This window comes from Antechinus flavipes, chromosome 3, assembly GCF_016432865.1.
Source record: "Antechinus flavipes isolate AdamAnt ecotype Samford, QLD, Australia chromosome 3, AdamAnt_v2, whole genome shotgun sequence".
NCBI lineage: Eukaryota > Metazoa > Chordata > Mammalia > Dasyuromorphia > Dasyuridae > Antechinus > Antechinus flavipes.
The window spans coordinates 611,921,420-611,937,788 of NC_067400.1; the positions used below are offsets into that span (position 1 = coordinate 611,921,420).

At 60.6% G+C, this 16,369-nt stretch overlaps 2 protein-coding genes across 2 annotated transcripts in view; both read right to left on the reverse strand.

Moving 5' to 3' along the window:
- LOC127557551 (IgGFc-binding protein-like) overlaps positions 1–3,467 on the reverse strand; it is a 17,594-nt gene extending 14,127 nt beyond the window's left edge. Inside the window, exons 1-4 of the mRNA XM_051990861.1 lie at positions 3,446–3,467; positions 2,651–3,303; positions 1,325–1,862; positions 161–741 (exon numbers count right to left, since the gene is read on the reverse strand). Coding sequence (XP_051846821.1) covers positions 161–741; positions 1,325–1,862; positions 2,651–3,303; positions 3,446–3,467 — 1,794 coding nt within the window. The remainder of the gene's footprint in view (positions 1–160; positions 742–1,324; positions 1,863–2,650; positions 3,304–3,445) is intronic.
- Positions 3,454–13,961, reverse strand: LOC127557552 (IgGFc-binding protein-like). Its single transcript, XM_051990862.1, has 12 exons — positions 13,943–13,961; positions 13,682–13,735; positions 12,159–13,430; positions 11,274–11,789; positions 10,782–11,071; positions 9,651–10,614; positions 7,189–7,796; positions 6,015–6,576; positions 5,241–5,809; positions 4,361–4,895; positions 3,905–4,104; positions 3,454–3,815 (listed from the first exon to the last, which is right to left on the reverse strand). The coding sequence occupies exons 1-12, from the start codon at positions 13,959–13,961 to the stop codon at positions 3,546–3,548; spliced, it is 5,859 nt and encodes a 1,952-aa protein (XP_051846822.1). The 3' UTR covers positions 3,454–3,545.
- Between the last annotated feature and the right edge of the window lie 2,408 nt (positions 13,962–16,369).

The following is a 16,369-nucleotide window of genomic DNA, read 5'->3' on the forward strand; positions in this document are numbered from 1 at the left end:
CCTTTCCGCCTCAGCCCTCCCCCAGGCCGCGGGGAGGGAGAACCCTCGGCCTCCGCTCCTTCCCAGGACCCGCTGTGCAAACTGCTGGGCCGGCACCGCCCGGGGACCAGAGTCTGGGCCCCAGTGTCCACGTCCCAAGGACCCGGGCGCCGGCTCTCACCCTGATAAAGCCGGGGACGCGACGGTCCAGGAGCAGCCGATGCCCGTAAAGGCGAAGATGGATTTGTCGGGGACCGGCCTCGTCCTCCTCCACCTGCAGGCCAAAGGGCTCGGGGCCAGGCCCGGAAGCCTGGGCGAGCACATAGCCACAGCGTCCAGCCAGGCCTCCGAGGGCACGGCCGTCAAAGGTCAGGCCGTGGGCCGGCCCTGCCAAAAAGCAGCTGGCGCGGCTCTCGGGGAAGCAGCCTCGCACGCCGCCCCGGACGGCGCAGGCCTCGTGGGGGCGGCAGCGGCCTGGCCCGCAGGACACGGCCCCCCCCGGCCCGCAGCGGCACCGCCTCTCGCAGCCGGGGCCCGGGTACCACGTGGCCCCCAGCGCCCGGTAGCGGCCCGCGCGGAGGCAGCCGCAGCGGCCCCTGGGCACACAGGCCGCCCCGCTCAGCACGAAGCCCGCGTCGCACACGCAGCCCTCGCGGCACCCGCTGCCCGCCTTGCAGCCCTCGGGCCCCGTCGGGGCCCCGCATGTCACCGGGCAGTGTGGTCCACAGAGCTCGTAATGGGAATGGGCCGGGCACCGAAGGGCTGGGGGGCGGGAGGGGGAGGGAGGGCAAGAGACACCGAGGCAAGAGAGACAGAGACAGAGAGACAGAGAGAGACATACAGAGATAGACAGAGAGAGACAGAGAGATAGAGACTCAGAGACACAGAGAGAGACAGAGAGACAGAGATACACAGAGAGATATAGAGAGAGACACAGAGACACAGAGAGAGAAATAGAGACAGAGAGATAGACACACAGAGAGATAGACAGAGACAGAGACAGAGACACAGAGGGAGAAACAGAGAGACAGACAGATAGAGGAGCAGACAGGAGAAAGCATGGAAGATCAAATACAGAGAAACAGTCAAGGGAAAACGGAAGGTGGAGACAGAGAAGACAGGAGAGAAACATGGACATGGGAACAGTATCAAGGAAAGAAAGAGAAATATTCCAGTTAATCCCGTCTCAAGCAGTCAGCAGCTCTAAGGCTTCGGCAGGCCCCTCCCTGCTCCCCCTGCCCCGAGCCCGAGGGAGCCGGCTGTCCATCCTCTCCCCGCCAAGGAGTCGGGGGCTGGCTCCCTACACCCTCCCCCCGGGGACCCCGCAGCTGGCCCGGTCACTCACGGCACAAACCGGGCGTCCTCCAGGGCCTGAGCTGGACCCCCCGAGCCTGACAGGCCGCCACGTAGGCCGCCAGCGCTCGGCAGAGAGCCCGGCGGCAGCCTCGGTGCTGACACACCTCCTCCACGCAGTCCTCCGTGAAAGGCGCGGGATCCAGGGTCCGGTGGCAGGGGCCCAGGGGCCCGGCCGAGGCCCCCAGCAGTCCGCAGTAGCCCAGCCCTCGGTAGCGGCCACGCCGGGCGGCCGGGCAGGCCGGCGGGCAGCGCGGCCCGCAGGACGGGCCGCAGCCGGGGACCTCGGCCACCTTCCAGGAGTGGGCCAGGCCCGAGAGGTGCGAGGTGGGTGTTCCTCCGGCCACAGCCCCACAGAGTCCGCACAGGCTCCCAGCCAGGGCCCGGGGGACCGAGAGCCGGACCAGACTGTCCCAGTCGTAGGTGAGAGACAGGCCCGAGGCCGTGTCCAGGCACAGCTGGCCCCCGCAGGAATAGGCCCGGAGACAGCGTCCGCGGAAGAAGGGCAGGGACTCAAGGACCCCGTCTACCTGTGGGGAGGGAGGACCCGGGCAGCTGGTTATTCGCCCAGGCCAGAGGACACGCGGCTAGTTATTCCAGGCCCGGGCTCGTACCTCGTCATCCCTGCAGGGGGGGCGGCCCAAGGACCCCGGCCCAGAGCTCGGGGCTCCCCCTTCCCCAGGGTCGGAAGCCCTTTTTCCTTTGGGAAAGCCCTTTCCTTGACGAGTCCCTGCATCGAGGGCACCGCTCTGGGAGCACGCCAACCTCACCCCGTTCCCTCGGTCATTCAGCGAGCAATTATTAAGGCCTCTCACATGCCGGCCTAGAATCTGAGGTACCAAGGCCGTAATATAACGGTCCTCGGTCCGGAGAACTTGCATTCTATTGGGAGGAAAGTGTCCATCCAGGGAAGTCCACGCAAAGTGATTTGGGAAGACACAGGGGGCCCGGGAGGGATTTGGAGGCGCTGGCAGCCGAGCCTCGGAGGAGCTGGGGGTCCCAAGATTGGGAGGGGAGGGGAGGGCCCTCCGGGCCTGGGATACAGCTTTTGCAAAGGCTGGAGGGAAGATCCCAGAGGAGGGAGATGGAAAACGTGGGAAACCAGGCCGGAGCCCAGGGGAAAGGGGATGGGAAATGCAAATGCTCGCCAGACTTTGTTCCCCCATCTCCCCTTCCAAACGCCTCTTTGGGGACGGAGGGGAAACTGTGAGAAGACGAGCGAGGGCAAGGATGAATGGCAAGGAGTGAAGGGCCAGCGAGAGATCAGAGGGTCAGGGTGGTCCCAGTGAGGAATCGTGGGGGAGGGGGCTGGCCTCACCCGGAGAAGGCCGGGGTCTCCCGGGCTCATGTCCAGCCGGAGGCCACAGGCCCGCAGGGTCAGGGCCTTGGAGGAACCAAGAGGCTGGATCTGGGTGACCATGTCCAAGTAGAAGGGGCCGCCGTTCGCCCTCGCACCGCAGGGGCCGGCCAGCCGGTACACGCAAGAACCCGGGAAGCTGTATCGGGCTCCCCCAAAGGTGTGGAAGCGGAAGTTGCCGGATGCGGTGCAGGTGACGCGCCGGGGCCCGGCGCCCAGATGGGTCGGCCGGCAGCGGTGTCCCCCCCCGGAGGCCTCTTCGCAGCGGCCCTGGCACCGGGCGGGCCAGCACTGGGGGCCCGCACTCCCAGGGTGCCCGGCGGGGGGGCAGCGACAGCGCCGGGCACAGCCCTCTGCCCAGAAGGCCCTGCCCGGCCTCCGGAGGCAGCCACACTGCTCGCGGGGCACGCAGCGTCCGGCCAGGAGCAGTCGGCCCGGCACGCACTGGCACGAGGGGGCACAGGGCTGGCCACAGCGAGCCGGGGCGGCTGGGTCGGCGCACGTGGCTGGGCAGGCTGGGCCACAGGGCACATAGCGGGAGTGGGGGGGACAGGCAGGGTCGGCGCCCGGGGCCAGTGTTGGGGTCGGCGAGCCTGGGGGCACCCGCGGGTGAGCTGTTGGGGGGGGAGAAGGGGGAGTCAGGGACCCTGAGCTGCAGCCCCAGCCCCCATTTCCCTGGGGACCTAGTTTGCTGCACCTCGTGCTTCCCTACCTTCAGGGGTCCCAGGCAGCCAAATAATTAGCTAGTTAATCAACCAACCAGATAATTGTGGAACATTTATTAAGGGCTTAGCGCAGACGCAGGGCTGGGTGCCGGGTTACGACTGTGAAGAATGGAAGGCTCCCTGCCCTGAGGTCACGCTCTGAGGGGGGCCGGCAGCTTCCTGCTGAACGTTGGGGGTCCGCTCTTTCTGGCCAGCACTGCGCCTCCAGGCCCCAGCACAGACCCTGGGAGCCCCCCAAGGGAAGGGCCGCCGGGGTCACCTGGGCCAGCGCAGCGGAGGATCCCGTTGATGATGCTGCAGGGGAGCCCCACGGGGCAGCGGTGGGGGACACAGGAGACCCCCTCCCCGGGCTGGCAGGAGCAGGCGGAGGTGCACTGGTCAGTGAGGATCGTCTGGCCGGGCTGGAGGAGGGCGAGAACCAGAGCGGGGTGAGAGCCGGAGGCAGAGGCCGAGCCCGGGGGGAGCGGGGAGGGCCGGGCCGGGCGCTCACCGAGAAGTAGAGGCCCCGGTGGAAGCAGGGGCAGTTCTTCAGGGGGACGCAGGTCCCGGCTGCCGGGAAGTAGCCCGGGTCACACTGGCAGCCCTCGGCGCACTGGCCCGGGGTCTGGACGAGGGCTTGGAGGCCTGGGCAGGCAGCCGGGAAGGGGTCTGCACACAGGCTGTAGTGACTGTGCTTGGGACAGTGCATGGCTGTGGGCACGGAGGTGGGAAGTCAGCTGCCAAAGAGTCCCGGGCTCCAGGGTCTCCCCCCCGGCCGGGGAGTCTCCCCTGGGTCTCCAGCCTCTCTGTCTGGGCCCCGACTCTGTCCTGGGTCCTGAACAGCCCGGCTCCAGCTCCTCTGGACTCCCAGCACCAGCCCTTCCACCCCACCCCAAAGGGCCAGCCCAGCCCCCAGCCCTGGTTCCCCCCGGCCCCCAGCCCTTGCTGCCGCTGCCCCCAAACTCACCGCAAAGCTTCGAGCTCCTCCAGGGCAGCACCTGGGCCCCTGCCTCCTGGCAGGCGGCCACGTAGCTCCTGAGACCGCTGCACAGGACACCGTGGCTCCCCCCGCCCCGGAGGACATCGGCCAGGCAGCTTTGGAAAAAGGGTTCTGGGGGCAAAGCCCCGTGGCAGGGGGCAAACGGGCCCTCGGCGGCCAGCAGGATCCCGCAGGAGTCGGGCCCCCGGAACGGGGCGCTGGCGGCCTCCCCCATGGAGGGGCAGCCGGGACCGGGGCAGGGCTGGGGCAGAGGGCAGGGCCGGAAGCCGAGGTCTGGGCCCAAGGACGCGAGGTCGTCTGCCCCGTCGCCGTTGTAATTCCCACACAGCCCCAGCGTGTGGCCCTGGTAAGCAGCAGGCAGAGCCAGGTTGAGGTGCGGGCCCTGGCTCAGGACCAGGCGGGGCCCTTCCTGGATCACGAGCACCATTGAGGACCCCTGCGTGAAGGCTCGGACGCCCCCGCCAGGCAGTTCAAAGGGGAGACAGCATCGTACTCCATCCACCTGCGGTTAGGAAAGAGATGGGGTGGGAGAGACTCCCTGAAACTGGGGAACACTCCGGGGGCTGCACTAGGTCCGGGAGGAGAGGAAGGAGAAAAGGCGAGGAGGGAGGTGAGGGAAGGGAGTCGGGAGGAGGAGGAAGCACCGATGACAAATGGATGCACCTGAGACTGAGACACGTAGGAATGATCCCCAGAGATCCAGCTGGAGAAAGAGGCTGGGGCCCCCAGAGACCTCAGGCCCTCCCTGGGATGCTCACCCGCTTCATCCCTGGCAGCCTCAGAGCCCTTGGTCCTGCCCTCTCTCCAGCCCCCAAGGCCCTCGGGCTGCCGGGGATGGCCCACTCACCATCACGTAGCCCCAGTCCCCGCGATCGAGAACAAAGTGGCATCCGGCCGCAGCGAGGGTCACGCGGTTGACGTCAGCCCCGTAGGGCCCGTTATCCACCAGCACTGAGAAGGGCGGGAGGCTCGCTGGGCAGCTGGGGGCTGTGCTGGCCAGGGGGTAGGAGCAGTGCCCACCGAGTCGGAAGATGGTGCCATCAAAGGTCCGGCAATGAGAGCCGCCAGAGATCAGGCAGAGCCCCGGGCTGGAGCCTGCAGGGCCAGGGGCAGCCTCGGGGGCCTTACAGGGGCAGAATATACGGCCTCCAGCCTGGCAGATGCAGGGGCTTCTGCACGATTCCCCCCAAACCCCCGGGAGCTGGAGGCCCGGCTCGTAGTAGTGGCCAGAGAGGAGGCAGCCACACTGGTGCAGGGGCACGCAGGCTGCCCTGCTCAGCACAAAGCCGGGGTCACACACACATCCCTCTCGACACGGTCCGGCCTGGCAGCCTGCGGGCCCCGAGAGGCTCCCGCAGGTGACTGGGCAAGCTGGCCCACACAGCTCATAGTGGGAGTGAGCCGGGCATGGCGGGTCTGTGGGGAGGAAGGCCGAGTGAGTGAGCGCTATCTGGGCATCCCCCCTTCCCTCTGAAGTCAGGTGCCCACTGAAGTGGGTCCTGGGGGGATGGGGGCCTAGATGTTTGATCTAAAGGTCAGTTCCCCGAGTCACTGAGGAGACAAAGACAAGGGGCCCAAGTCCCTTGGGGCTGAGGGCCCAGCTGCCAGGCTCTGCACTCACGGCAAAAGTCTGAGGTCCTCCATGGGTAGATGAGGATCCCCTCCTCCTGGCATGCAGCAGCATAGTCCGCGATGATGGGGCAGGCGCCTCTCCCGGGGATGAGGCAGGCATCCCGGACGCAGGCTTCAAAGTAGCCCTGGGGGAGCAGCTTCTGATGGCACAGCCGGAAGGGTCCGTCGCGTGCTATGAGACTGTGACAGCCTCCAATGGCCCCCTGGCACTGGCCAATGGTGTGCTTCCAATTGTCATCGATCTCTTCTCTGCAGTCCTGGACAGTTCCCATGCGGCAGCTGTAGACCAGGGCCAGGGTACCAGACAGGTCAGAGGCCAGGGGGTATCCCAGCATGGGAAGCAGGTCGTTGGTCGGGTCTCCGTCATAATTCGCACAGAGACCGACCACTTGTCCTGCGTAGCTCTTGGGCAGGGCCAGCACCAGGTGGCTGCCCCCATCGAAGGCCACTTCCAGGCCAAAGGAACAGCTCACGACGGTGTTCCACCCCCTGCGGAAAACCAGGACGCGGGTGCCCAGCTGGCAGGGAAGGTTCCTCCACGCCCCATTCACCTGCACATGTAGGGACAAAGGTCATGTCAGGGAAGACAAGGAGAGAGACCCAGGAAACTATGGTGGGGTGGAGATAGAGAAGGAATCTAGGGAAAGACAGAGAACAGGCGAGGGAGACAGAGACAGCAAAACACTTGGAGACAGCAAAAGACAGAGCCATAGAGTGGGGGGGGAGGGGGGGAGATAGTGAGAGGCATAGAGATAAGGGGGGAGAGAGGCAAGAGGAGAAGGAAAAAGCCATACAGAGAGATGGGGAGACCCAAGGAGAGTGTGGGAGACACTTGGAAAGAGAGAGACACAGGAGAGAAAGAAAGGAGACAGAGAAATGGAAAGAGAGGCAGAGAGAGAAACAGAGAGAGAAACAGAGACAGAGAGAGACAGACAGAGACAGAGACACAGAGAGAGAAACAGAGAGACAGAGAGAGACAGAGACAGACAGAGAGAGACAGAGAGAGAGACACAGAGACAGCGAGATAAGCAAATACCAAAGTGGGGCAGGGCAGGTGGACCAAGAGACCAAGCCGCAAGGAGAAAAAAAGGAGCAAGAGGAGGGCGGGGCTGGGTTCCAGGGTCCAGAAGCCCCGTCGGCCCGGGGAGCCCTCCATGTCTTACCAGAACCCTGCCAAACTGGCCCTGGTCCAGCCGGACATGGCCTCCGGGCACAAAGACCTCGACCCCTCTCGGGTGCCCGGCAGGCCCGGCGTTGAAGAGGACGCGGAAGGGGGTCAGGGGCTGCTCCCCGATTCGGCCGTAGCTCCTGAGGCCGCTGAGCAGATAGCTGCAGGAGCCAGAGAAGCGGTAGCGGTGGCCATCAAAGGTCTCGAAGTGGCCCGCGCCCGCGGCTCGGCAAGTACCGCTCCCGGCGGCCTGGCAGCCGCGCACGCCCCCCGTCACGGCGCAGTGCTCGCTGGGCCCGCAGCCCGCCTCTCGGCAGTGAGCCTGGCCCCCGCCGGCGGGGCACCAGCAGCGTCGGCCACAGCCCGGGCCCCTCCAAAGGGCTTCCCCGGGCGCCAGGAGCAGCCCCTCGAGGCGGCAGCCGCAGCCCGGGCCGTCGCGCCGCACGCACGTGGGGCCGCTGCGCACGAAGCCGGGGTCACAGGCGCAGGTCTCCAGGCAGGGCAGCGGGCACCGCTGGGGGGGGTCTCCCTCCCGGTCTGCACACGTGGCCGGGCAGGCGGAACCGCAGGGCTCATAGTGGCTGTTGGGTCCGCAAATCCGTGCTTCAGAGACAGAGGACACAAAGAGGGACGGGGATGAGTCCCTTCATCGCTCCCAGAGGCCCAAGAGCCGCGCGCCTCCGGCCTCCCATCACCCGGGGTCCGAGAGCCTCTGCCTGATTTCCTAGGACCCGCAACCCTCGGCCCCGCCACCGGCCCCGGACCCAGAATCCTCGGTTTCGGACGCGGAAGGAGTCTAGGAATAGCAGCCCACACTAGGGCTCCTTCACACTGGGCTTTAAGATGCGCCACAGTGACGGGACCGTTAAAGCTCCGCAGTTCAGGCCCTTCCTTGCTGGACAGCTCCGCTGCTGGGAGGCTGCTCTGGTAGCTGCAACTGCCTCCCTAATGCGCTGCCCCCGCCGGGTACTTCCTTCTCTGAGCCAAGATCCTGCCTCCAACACTCTCAGGCCTGCGCCCCCACCCCCATCCCAAGCTTTCTCTTCTCCTGGCCAAAGAACCTTAGTTCCTCCAACTAATTCTTACACAGTCATTTCCCCTGCCGGCCCTTCTAAAGCACGGCTCCTAAAATGAAAATACCCTTCTAGATGGGCTTGGAACAGGGCAGAGGGCAAAGGGGACCTCCTCATCACTTGGCCTCCAGTGACCCAAGCACGATTTCCTGTTTGGACTGTTTTATTCCGCTCACACTTGGCTTGGTGTTACAATAGATAGAGGGGATCTGGAGTCAGGAGGACCTGAATTCAAATGTGACCACAGACACTTCCTAGCCGTGAGATCCTAGGCAGTCACTTAACCTGGTTTGCCTCAGTTTCCACAACTGTAAAATGAGCTGGAGAAGGAAATGACAAACCCATCTAGTAGCTTCACCAAGGAAACCCTAAATGGGATCAGGAGAAGTCAGATATCACAGAAAAGTGACTAAATAAAAATTAGCTGAAAGCCAATTTAACCCCACCAGACCTTTCACAGGATCTGACCTCCTGTTGGACTTGTTCTATTCTGCAATTGGGAAGCTGACTTTTTGAACCTAAGTCAAGGACTTCAGGTTTCATTCATTATTTTATTAAATGTAAATTTAATATTATCAGATTGGCCCCAGAATTCTAACTTGTTGCCTGGTTAGCTTAAGTTTTTAATATCCAGAATCTCTCCTATCTCTCAGCTTTGTGTCATCTGCAAACTTAATGAAAAAGAAAGGATGTGAAGGAGAGGGGAGATAGAGATATAGAGGAAAAGAGAAAAGGAGAACAGACTAGGAAAACAAAAAGAGGGAAGGACCCAAATTAATGCACAAATGTTAATCTCTGTTTTATATTATCTGCAAATTTAATGAAAAAGAAAGGAAGTGAAGGAGAAGAGGGGGAGATAGAGCTATAGAGACCCCAAATTAACCCACAAATATTATTAGCATTTTATACAAAAGTAAAAACCTAGAAAGAAGTAATAATAGAAACTATTTAAAGTAACTTTAAAGTGCATAAATAATTAGGAGTTTTACCTACTTAGAAACATTCAAGATTCATATAAATATAACTATAGAACCCTTTATAGGAAGAGAAATAATTGGAGAAATATTCGTGACGCATGGGAGATAGGAAGGAGAGGAGACTGGGAAGAGGAAGATGGGGAAGTAACCCTCGGAGCTTTTTTGCCATCTAAAACTTTGATAGGCATCCCATAAATTCTTTCATTCAAGTCACTTGAGTACTAAGAAGCTGGCCACTTCCCTCCTGGTCCAGGTCAAAGGAAGTCCCGCCCACTACTTAGGATCCACTGCCCACTGGCTCAAGGCAAATCCTAGTTTCCTTAGCCCGACCTAATTGGCCTTGCATCCCAAAAGATCCCAAGGTCCAGGATCACGATATATTTGTGCCAAGACCCCCGTGCACTTACAGCAATAGGTCACGAGCCTCCAGAGGCCCAGGGGTACTGCCTCCCGCTGACAGGCATGGGCATACGTCTCCAGCTCTCGACAAATCACCGGTCTATAGCCAGGAAAGGCACAAGCCACTTCCAGGCAACTGAGTACAAAGGGCTTGGGGTCCAGGAGCGGGTGGCAATTTCCAAAGGGGCCCTTCGGGTTTTCCATGAGCATACACGCTCTCATCTCCTGCCCCCCAGGTCTCAAAGTGCACTGAGACCTCCACTGTGAGTAGCAGGGGTCATCCTTCGGCTCCAAGGCCCAAGCTTGGGCAAAAAGTCTGACAGAGGCAGAGGAACCAGATATCCCAGGGCTCGAATCCAGGATAGGGCCCTGCTGTGTGAGGCTCAGGTCATCTGCTGGATTCCCGTTAAAGTTCCCACAGAGGCCCCGAACATGGCCCCAGTACCCACCAGACACTTTAAGAGACAAGGCTTGCTGCCAGTCATAGATCAGGCGGAAAGCAATCTGAGGTCCCAGTCCCATGCTGGTCCCAACTCTTACCCTTGCCTTGGCTCCTGTTGCAATCTCTGATATGGTCCAGCTACTTGACGGTACCTCTGCCCCTGTCTGGGCTATAGTCCCAGATCCTGTTGTTTCTTGTGTCTTGGTTTCAGTCCAAGTCCCAGCCCCTGCTATGGGCTCAGTATCAGTCCCTATCCAAGGCTCAGACCCTGACTCGGGGGAAGCCCCGGCAGCTGTCCATGTCTCGGGCCTGATTCCTGCCCCTGCATTAACTGCAGCCTCTTCCATGGCTGTGGTCCCTGTCCCCGTCCAGAATCTGGACCCTGTCTCTTGCCCTGTCACTGTGGTCCCAATTCCTGACCCGGTTACTGCCTCAGCCTGGACCTCAGCCCACAGCTCAGTCCCGCGGTAGTAGAGTCGAAGCTTCCCGTTTGCCAGGATCACCGGTAGCCGGACTCTCTGCTGGTCGACCTGGGGGGAGACCCGTTTGTGAAGGACCCGAGAGCCTTCAGGAAGAGGGGCTGAGCAGGGGCTCTGGGGAGTCGTCCTAGTAAGGGACTGATTCCCTGCTCTCCGAGAAAGGAAGGGGAGCGGGTCACAGATACCTGGGAGGACAGACCGGACACCCAGGCCCTTACCCTGACGAAGCCGTATTCGTTTTTGGCAGCAGTGATCATGTAGCCGAAAACACTCAGGGTGACGTGGCGGAAGGGCAGCTGGCCCCCGCTGCCACCAAACCACACGTGGAAGGCTGGGAGCCCTGCTCCGGTGACTCCTTGAAGACAGCGACACACTATGTACGTACAGGCTCCTGGTACTGCAAAGGATTGCCCGTCGAAGGTGTGAAAGTAGGGGAGTCCCGAAGCCCAACAAGTCCCTGTGGCTGCAGCTTCAGACCCAGGCTCAGCTTCAGGAAAATCCTCAGCAACTATGATAAGACCCAAGGTCAGATCCCCCCTCAGGAACCTTCATGGATTCCAGGCACAATTCCTCAATAGACGCCACTCCATACCCAAGCCCAGGTTCTGACACAGATCCCCCCAAGGACCCAATTTTGGATTGTGACACAAAGGCGGCAATGGGCCCAATCCCGGGTTCCAGTCCTGGCTGGTGCTCTGATTCAGACTCACCCAAGGGTCCACCCACAACAATAGGTCCTGGTATAGACTGCCCCAGGGCCTCTGCCACGGGCCCTGCTGCAGCCACAGTTTCCGAGATGGCCTCAGGTTTGCTCACAGCTCCTGAAGCTGCCACTTGCGCAGACAAAGGCTTAGACTCAATGACAGTCACAGGTTTGGCCACAGCTTTAGCCATAGCCCCTGGCAGCCTTTGGGGCACACACCGAGGGACGTTGTTCACCAGGCGACACGATGTACCCTTGCTGCAGAAATAATTCTTGCAGGTTGGGGAGTAGACAGAAGGATGCAGAAGAAAAGGATGCGGGGGAGGCCGTGGCGATGGGGGCTGGGAATGAGGGAAGCGGTCGGGGAGGGGCAGAGTGAGGGAGTCCACTTGGGGAAGGGTCTTGGGCTGAGGGTGGGGCAGAGAGAAGAACCCAGAGAGGGGATCGGGATCTGACATCTGTGGAGAGTGAACCAAGGAGCTGAAAGCTTGCAGATGTTCCGAAAGAGTCCTAGTTTGGAGAACTGTCAGGGAGGAGAGGAAACAGCTGGAGGGAGAGTGGGATCCAGGTGCCCAATTAAAAGCTCCTCTGCCTATCGGGATTGTGCACCCCAAACCCTCAGAGACACAGAGTCCCGCAGGGGCTGGGCTCCTCACCTCCCCATGGGACTCAGATATCCCCTCCCTTCCTAGTTCCCAGCCCCTGTGGGCTCACCTCTCCCTGGGACTCAGATGTCCCCTCCCCACCAAGTTTCCAGCCTCTGAGGGCTCCTCACCTCCCCGTGGGACTCAGCAGTCCCTTCTCTCGCAGTCCCCAGCCCCCATGGGCTCCCCACTTCCCACTGGGACTCGGCCCAGCCCTAGCCTCTCCATAGGCTGGGAGCCCGGCTCACCAGTCGGCCTCTCTGCCTGCGTTCCAAAGCCAGAGTTCGCTGAGGTCCCGCAGCTGAGGACCCCTATGACTTGGCCCCTGAGAGTCTCCAGCCGGTGGCTGCCTTTGTCTCCAGTGCCAAAGGGGACCTCCGCCCAGGAGAAGTTTTCGTTTCCACAGGGAATGAGCCGCCAGGTCAAGTGGGTCAGCGGCCGCTTATCCAGCAGCACCGAGCCCGGCACGGGACCCTCTCCGGAGGCCACGAGCAGCGCCACGTTGGAGAAGCCCGGCAGCTCAATCAGGGAGAAGCTGGAGCCGTAGGAGTCCTCGGACGGCACCTGCGCAAACCAGGGGTCGTAGACCACGCCCTGCCGAGACCCAACCCCGGCCAAGAACAGCACCTGGAGCTCCACCGAGGACTGGAGCGCAAGGGGCCTGCGCCAGTCCACCTGGAACCGCAGGACCCGGCCGGGATCCAGCAGCCGCTTGCCCCGGGTCCCGCCCCTCCAGAAGTCCAGGTGGCCCTCGCTGTCCGCCACGACGTAGACGTAGTCGGAGGAGCTTTTCGTCCCGGGATCCCGCGTGGCAAAGGGAGGCACGGCGTAGACGCGGCCCCAATGGCCCGCGGGCAGCAACTGCTCGCACACAAGCTTGCAGTCGCGGCCCGCGGGCAGGCAGCTGTGGCCCGCGATCAGCGCCACGGGGTGCTCGGCGCTCACCACGGTCCCCGACAGGTTCCTTTCGCTTTGCACCTGCACCGCCCCGAAGGGCTCCAGGACGACGTCCAGGGGCTGTCTGGCCTCGTGGGTCACGTTGTCCAGAATCACGAGGCCCGGGGCGATCATCCGGACGTGCGTGGGCTGCGGCCCCGCCACCACAGCAAACTCCTTGTACCGGTCCCAGTCCCGCAGCGCCGGCGTGACGACGATGTAGCGCCTGCCCAGCTGCTCGCAGGGCAAAACGTGCGCGGTGTCCTGGGAGCGCGGCCGGGAGTTCACGGCCAGTACGGACACCTCCAGCGACGACGTGACCCGCACGGCGCCGATGCTTGTTCCCGAGCCGCGCAGCTCCACGCTCGATGGCAGCTTTACGCACAGCGTGCGCCCGGGCTCCAGGTTCAGCTCCTGGCGGAAGGCGGCCCCCGGAGCCACCACGAGCACCTGGGCCTGCTTCTGCTCCGAATCCATCACCTTCTGCGCCCAGGACACGCACAGGCGGAAGTCTGGCTCCGCCGGACCCCCATTCTGCAGAAAGGCCGTGAGGAAGCAGCGGCCCGCCGAGCCCCAGGCCGAACCTGGCGGAGAATGCGGAGAGAGCCGGGTCGAGTCCCGGGGGCAGCCCTCCCAGCCAGCATCCTGCCGCACGTCCAACTCCGCCGCCGGCTTCCCGATCTCACCTCCTCTGGCTCTGATCCAGAGCCCTAACCCACCGCCTCAGGTCCGAGCCAGCGACTCCCTACCCTAGAAGCTCATTGCTCAGAAGGAGCTCTCCAAGCTCAATTGCTCCGCCACCCCTTGTCTCAGAGGTCCCTTCCTTAACACTCACCCAGCGGGAGCCAGAGGTAGATGAAGAGCAGGGTGGGTAGACAGGCAGCCATGCCTGGGGGAGAGGGAGGAGGATTAAGAAGACGCTCTTCCACTGGACTTATTCCCCGAATGACTGAACCTAGCTCGCAGCTCTCTAGTTGGGACCCTCCCCCTATCCCGAGTTAGAGCCCTCCCCCTATTCCGAGTTAGAGCCCTCCCCCTATCCCGAGAAGCATCCCTCTTAGACCCTCCCAGCTGCCCCTAAAAAGAAGGGCCAAACTGCCAGCATCCCGCTCCATAGCCGAAAGGGTAAAGGACTGGCCTAGACGAGGGCTGGAGCCCCACCTGTCCGGGGAGCCTGGCTGGGGCTGCTCCTTCAGCGGAAGGATTTATACTTCTCCGCACTCGGGTCCAGCACCGGGTCCCCAGCCCCACCCTTTCCCTACACGGATGTCCCTATTAATGCTGGCTCCTGGCAGGCCAGGGTCGGTAATTAGCCTTAATGAGCTTAAATTACCAAACGTCCAGAAGGGCTGAGAGAGATGGATAGAGAGGCAGAGACAAGAAAGAGACTGGAATAGAAGGAGGGACAGAGACAGAGATGGTCAAGAAAGGAGATCAGGGGAGAGAAGGAGAGACAGGGACAAGAGGCTGGTATGGAAGGGGAAGGTGAGAGGGAGAGACAGAAAATGGAGGAAGACCAAAGAAAAAGAAACGGAGGTAGAAGACATGGAGGGAATAAAAGCTAGACTAAGGATGGGGGGAGAAAAGGAAGGAAGACTGGATGGAGAGCTTACAAAAGAGAAGGAGCAGGGTAGAAAGAGGAGCCAGGAGAAGGACAAGGTAGAGGAAGACAGGAAAAGAAGGAAGGGTGAGAAGGACTGGAGAGAATCAGAGAGGAGATTAGGAGAAAGATAAGAGACAGGGAGAGATCCAGGAGGAAACAAAACTAGGTAAAAAATAGAGACTGCAAGGCAAAACAATTGACATTTAGAAAGCACTTTATTTACACTGTCTTCTTGGGCTCTCACCCTTAGGAAGAAAGTATTATTAGCCTCATTTTATAAATGCTGGGACTGAAGGTCAGAGAGGTTGAATAACTGGACCCTGATTGCACAGCTGGTAAGTACCAGAGCCAGATTTTCTGCCTTCAGGTCTGTTATTCTTTCTACTGCACTATGAGTCCTCCTTCAAAGAGACAGAGAGATTCAGAGACAGAGAGAGAGACAAAGAGAAAGCGAGACAGAGACAGAAAAAGATAAGAGAGAGAGAGAGAGACAGATACAGAGACAGAGACACATAGAGAAAGAAGACATAGATGAAGACAGAGATACAGATTCAGAGAGACAGGAAGAGCCAAAGAGCCAGAGAGAGAGTGGGAGGGAAGGAGAGGGGGAGGGAGAAGAAAGAGAGATTGGGGGTGGGAGTGGGAACCAGGAGAGAGTGGGAGATAAGAATTCTTAGGCAGAAGGACCGTGAGGGGGCTGAGTAGAGCCAGAATTAGGTAGAACCTAGGGATTGGGACCTGAGGGCCTGGATCCCTGAGAAGATTGGGGGATGATGAGGAACCTGTGTCCTGGCAAAGACCTGGCTGGCCTGGGAGGACTCGTTGTGCGGGAGGCTTGGTTGGGAGCAAGGAGGGGCAAGCAGGGACAATGGCCTAGATGTCACCCTTTGTCCCGGAACATCTCGAGCCAGAGAACAAAGATGCCGCACCCCAATCTGGAGCTAGGAGCACAGTGCCCCGGTCACTTGCTCAGGGACAAGGGGAAATGAAGGAGAAAGCACAAAAGATCATAGTGAGAGCGACACGGGAGGACAAAGGGGGACAATGTAAAGGGGGAAGAAAACAGAAATAGTAGAAGAGGGCAGAGTTTGGATAAACATGAAGAGAATAGTATGAGGAAATATGGGATGACAAAGAAAACAGTGGGGGGAATAACAAACAGTATGGATGATCGAGTGACAAAAGTATGGGGGGAGAGGTCTGTGGAGGGCCAAAGCAAAAGCAAACAGAAAGAATGAGTAGTAATGTGGGAGATAGTGTGGTGAGGAGAGGGGAGAGATGGGAAAACATAGGGGCAATGCAGATCCAAGGGGGACAGATGTGAGAAACAGTGATTGAGGAGCCAGCGTTGAAGAGAAATAACAATGGGGGATGGGCTGTGAGGGACCGTATGGAGGGCAGATGTAAAGCTAGTGCATGTAGGGAGCATGAGGGAGAAAAAGGAGATTGGATGTAATTGGGGGACAGTGTGTAGGGGATATAATAAAGAAGTTAGAGGAAAGGGGGGGATGGAGGAATCGAAGTGCCAGAGAGACGTAGAGGACGGCGAGAAGGTGACTTGGGAGATAATTTAGGAAAAGACACGGGGTCATAGTGTATTGTTCAAGGGGCATGGGAGCAGTATGGGAGATTGTAAGGGAACATGGAGAAAGGAGTGCTGGAAGTGTAATGAAGACAGTGTGAGGAGACAGAAGAGCTCAAAGAGACATTGTGGGGCGACCTGGTGAATAGAGGGGCAGTGTCAAGGATGGGAGGGAATAGTGGGAACGATGGGATGGAGCAGGGAAGACCCCTGAAAGGCTACCCAGAACTTAGACACTGCGGGGACACGTGGGGGAGAATGGAGAGGCAGCATGTGGGAGAGTGTGGTGGGGACTTTGTGGGCAGTAAGGGAAGGATTCCAGGATCCCTGAGAGGAAC

Excerpts from the sequence above, each read along its gene's own strand:
- LOC127557552 (XM_051990862.1), bottom strand. Across the intron at positions 7,797-9,650 it reads GAGGCTCGTGACCTATTGCT|CACGGATTTGCGGACCCAAC; the intron begins GTAAGTGCACGG and ends CTGTCTCTGAAG. Across the intron at positions 5,810-6,014 it reads GAGGACCTCAGACTTTTGCC|ACCCGCCATGCCCGGCTCAC; the intron begins GTGAGTGCAGAG and ends TCCTCCCCACAG.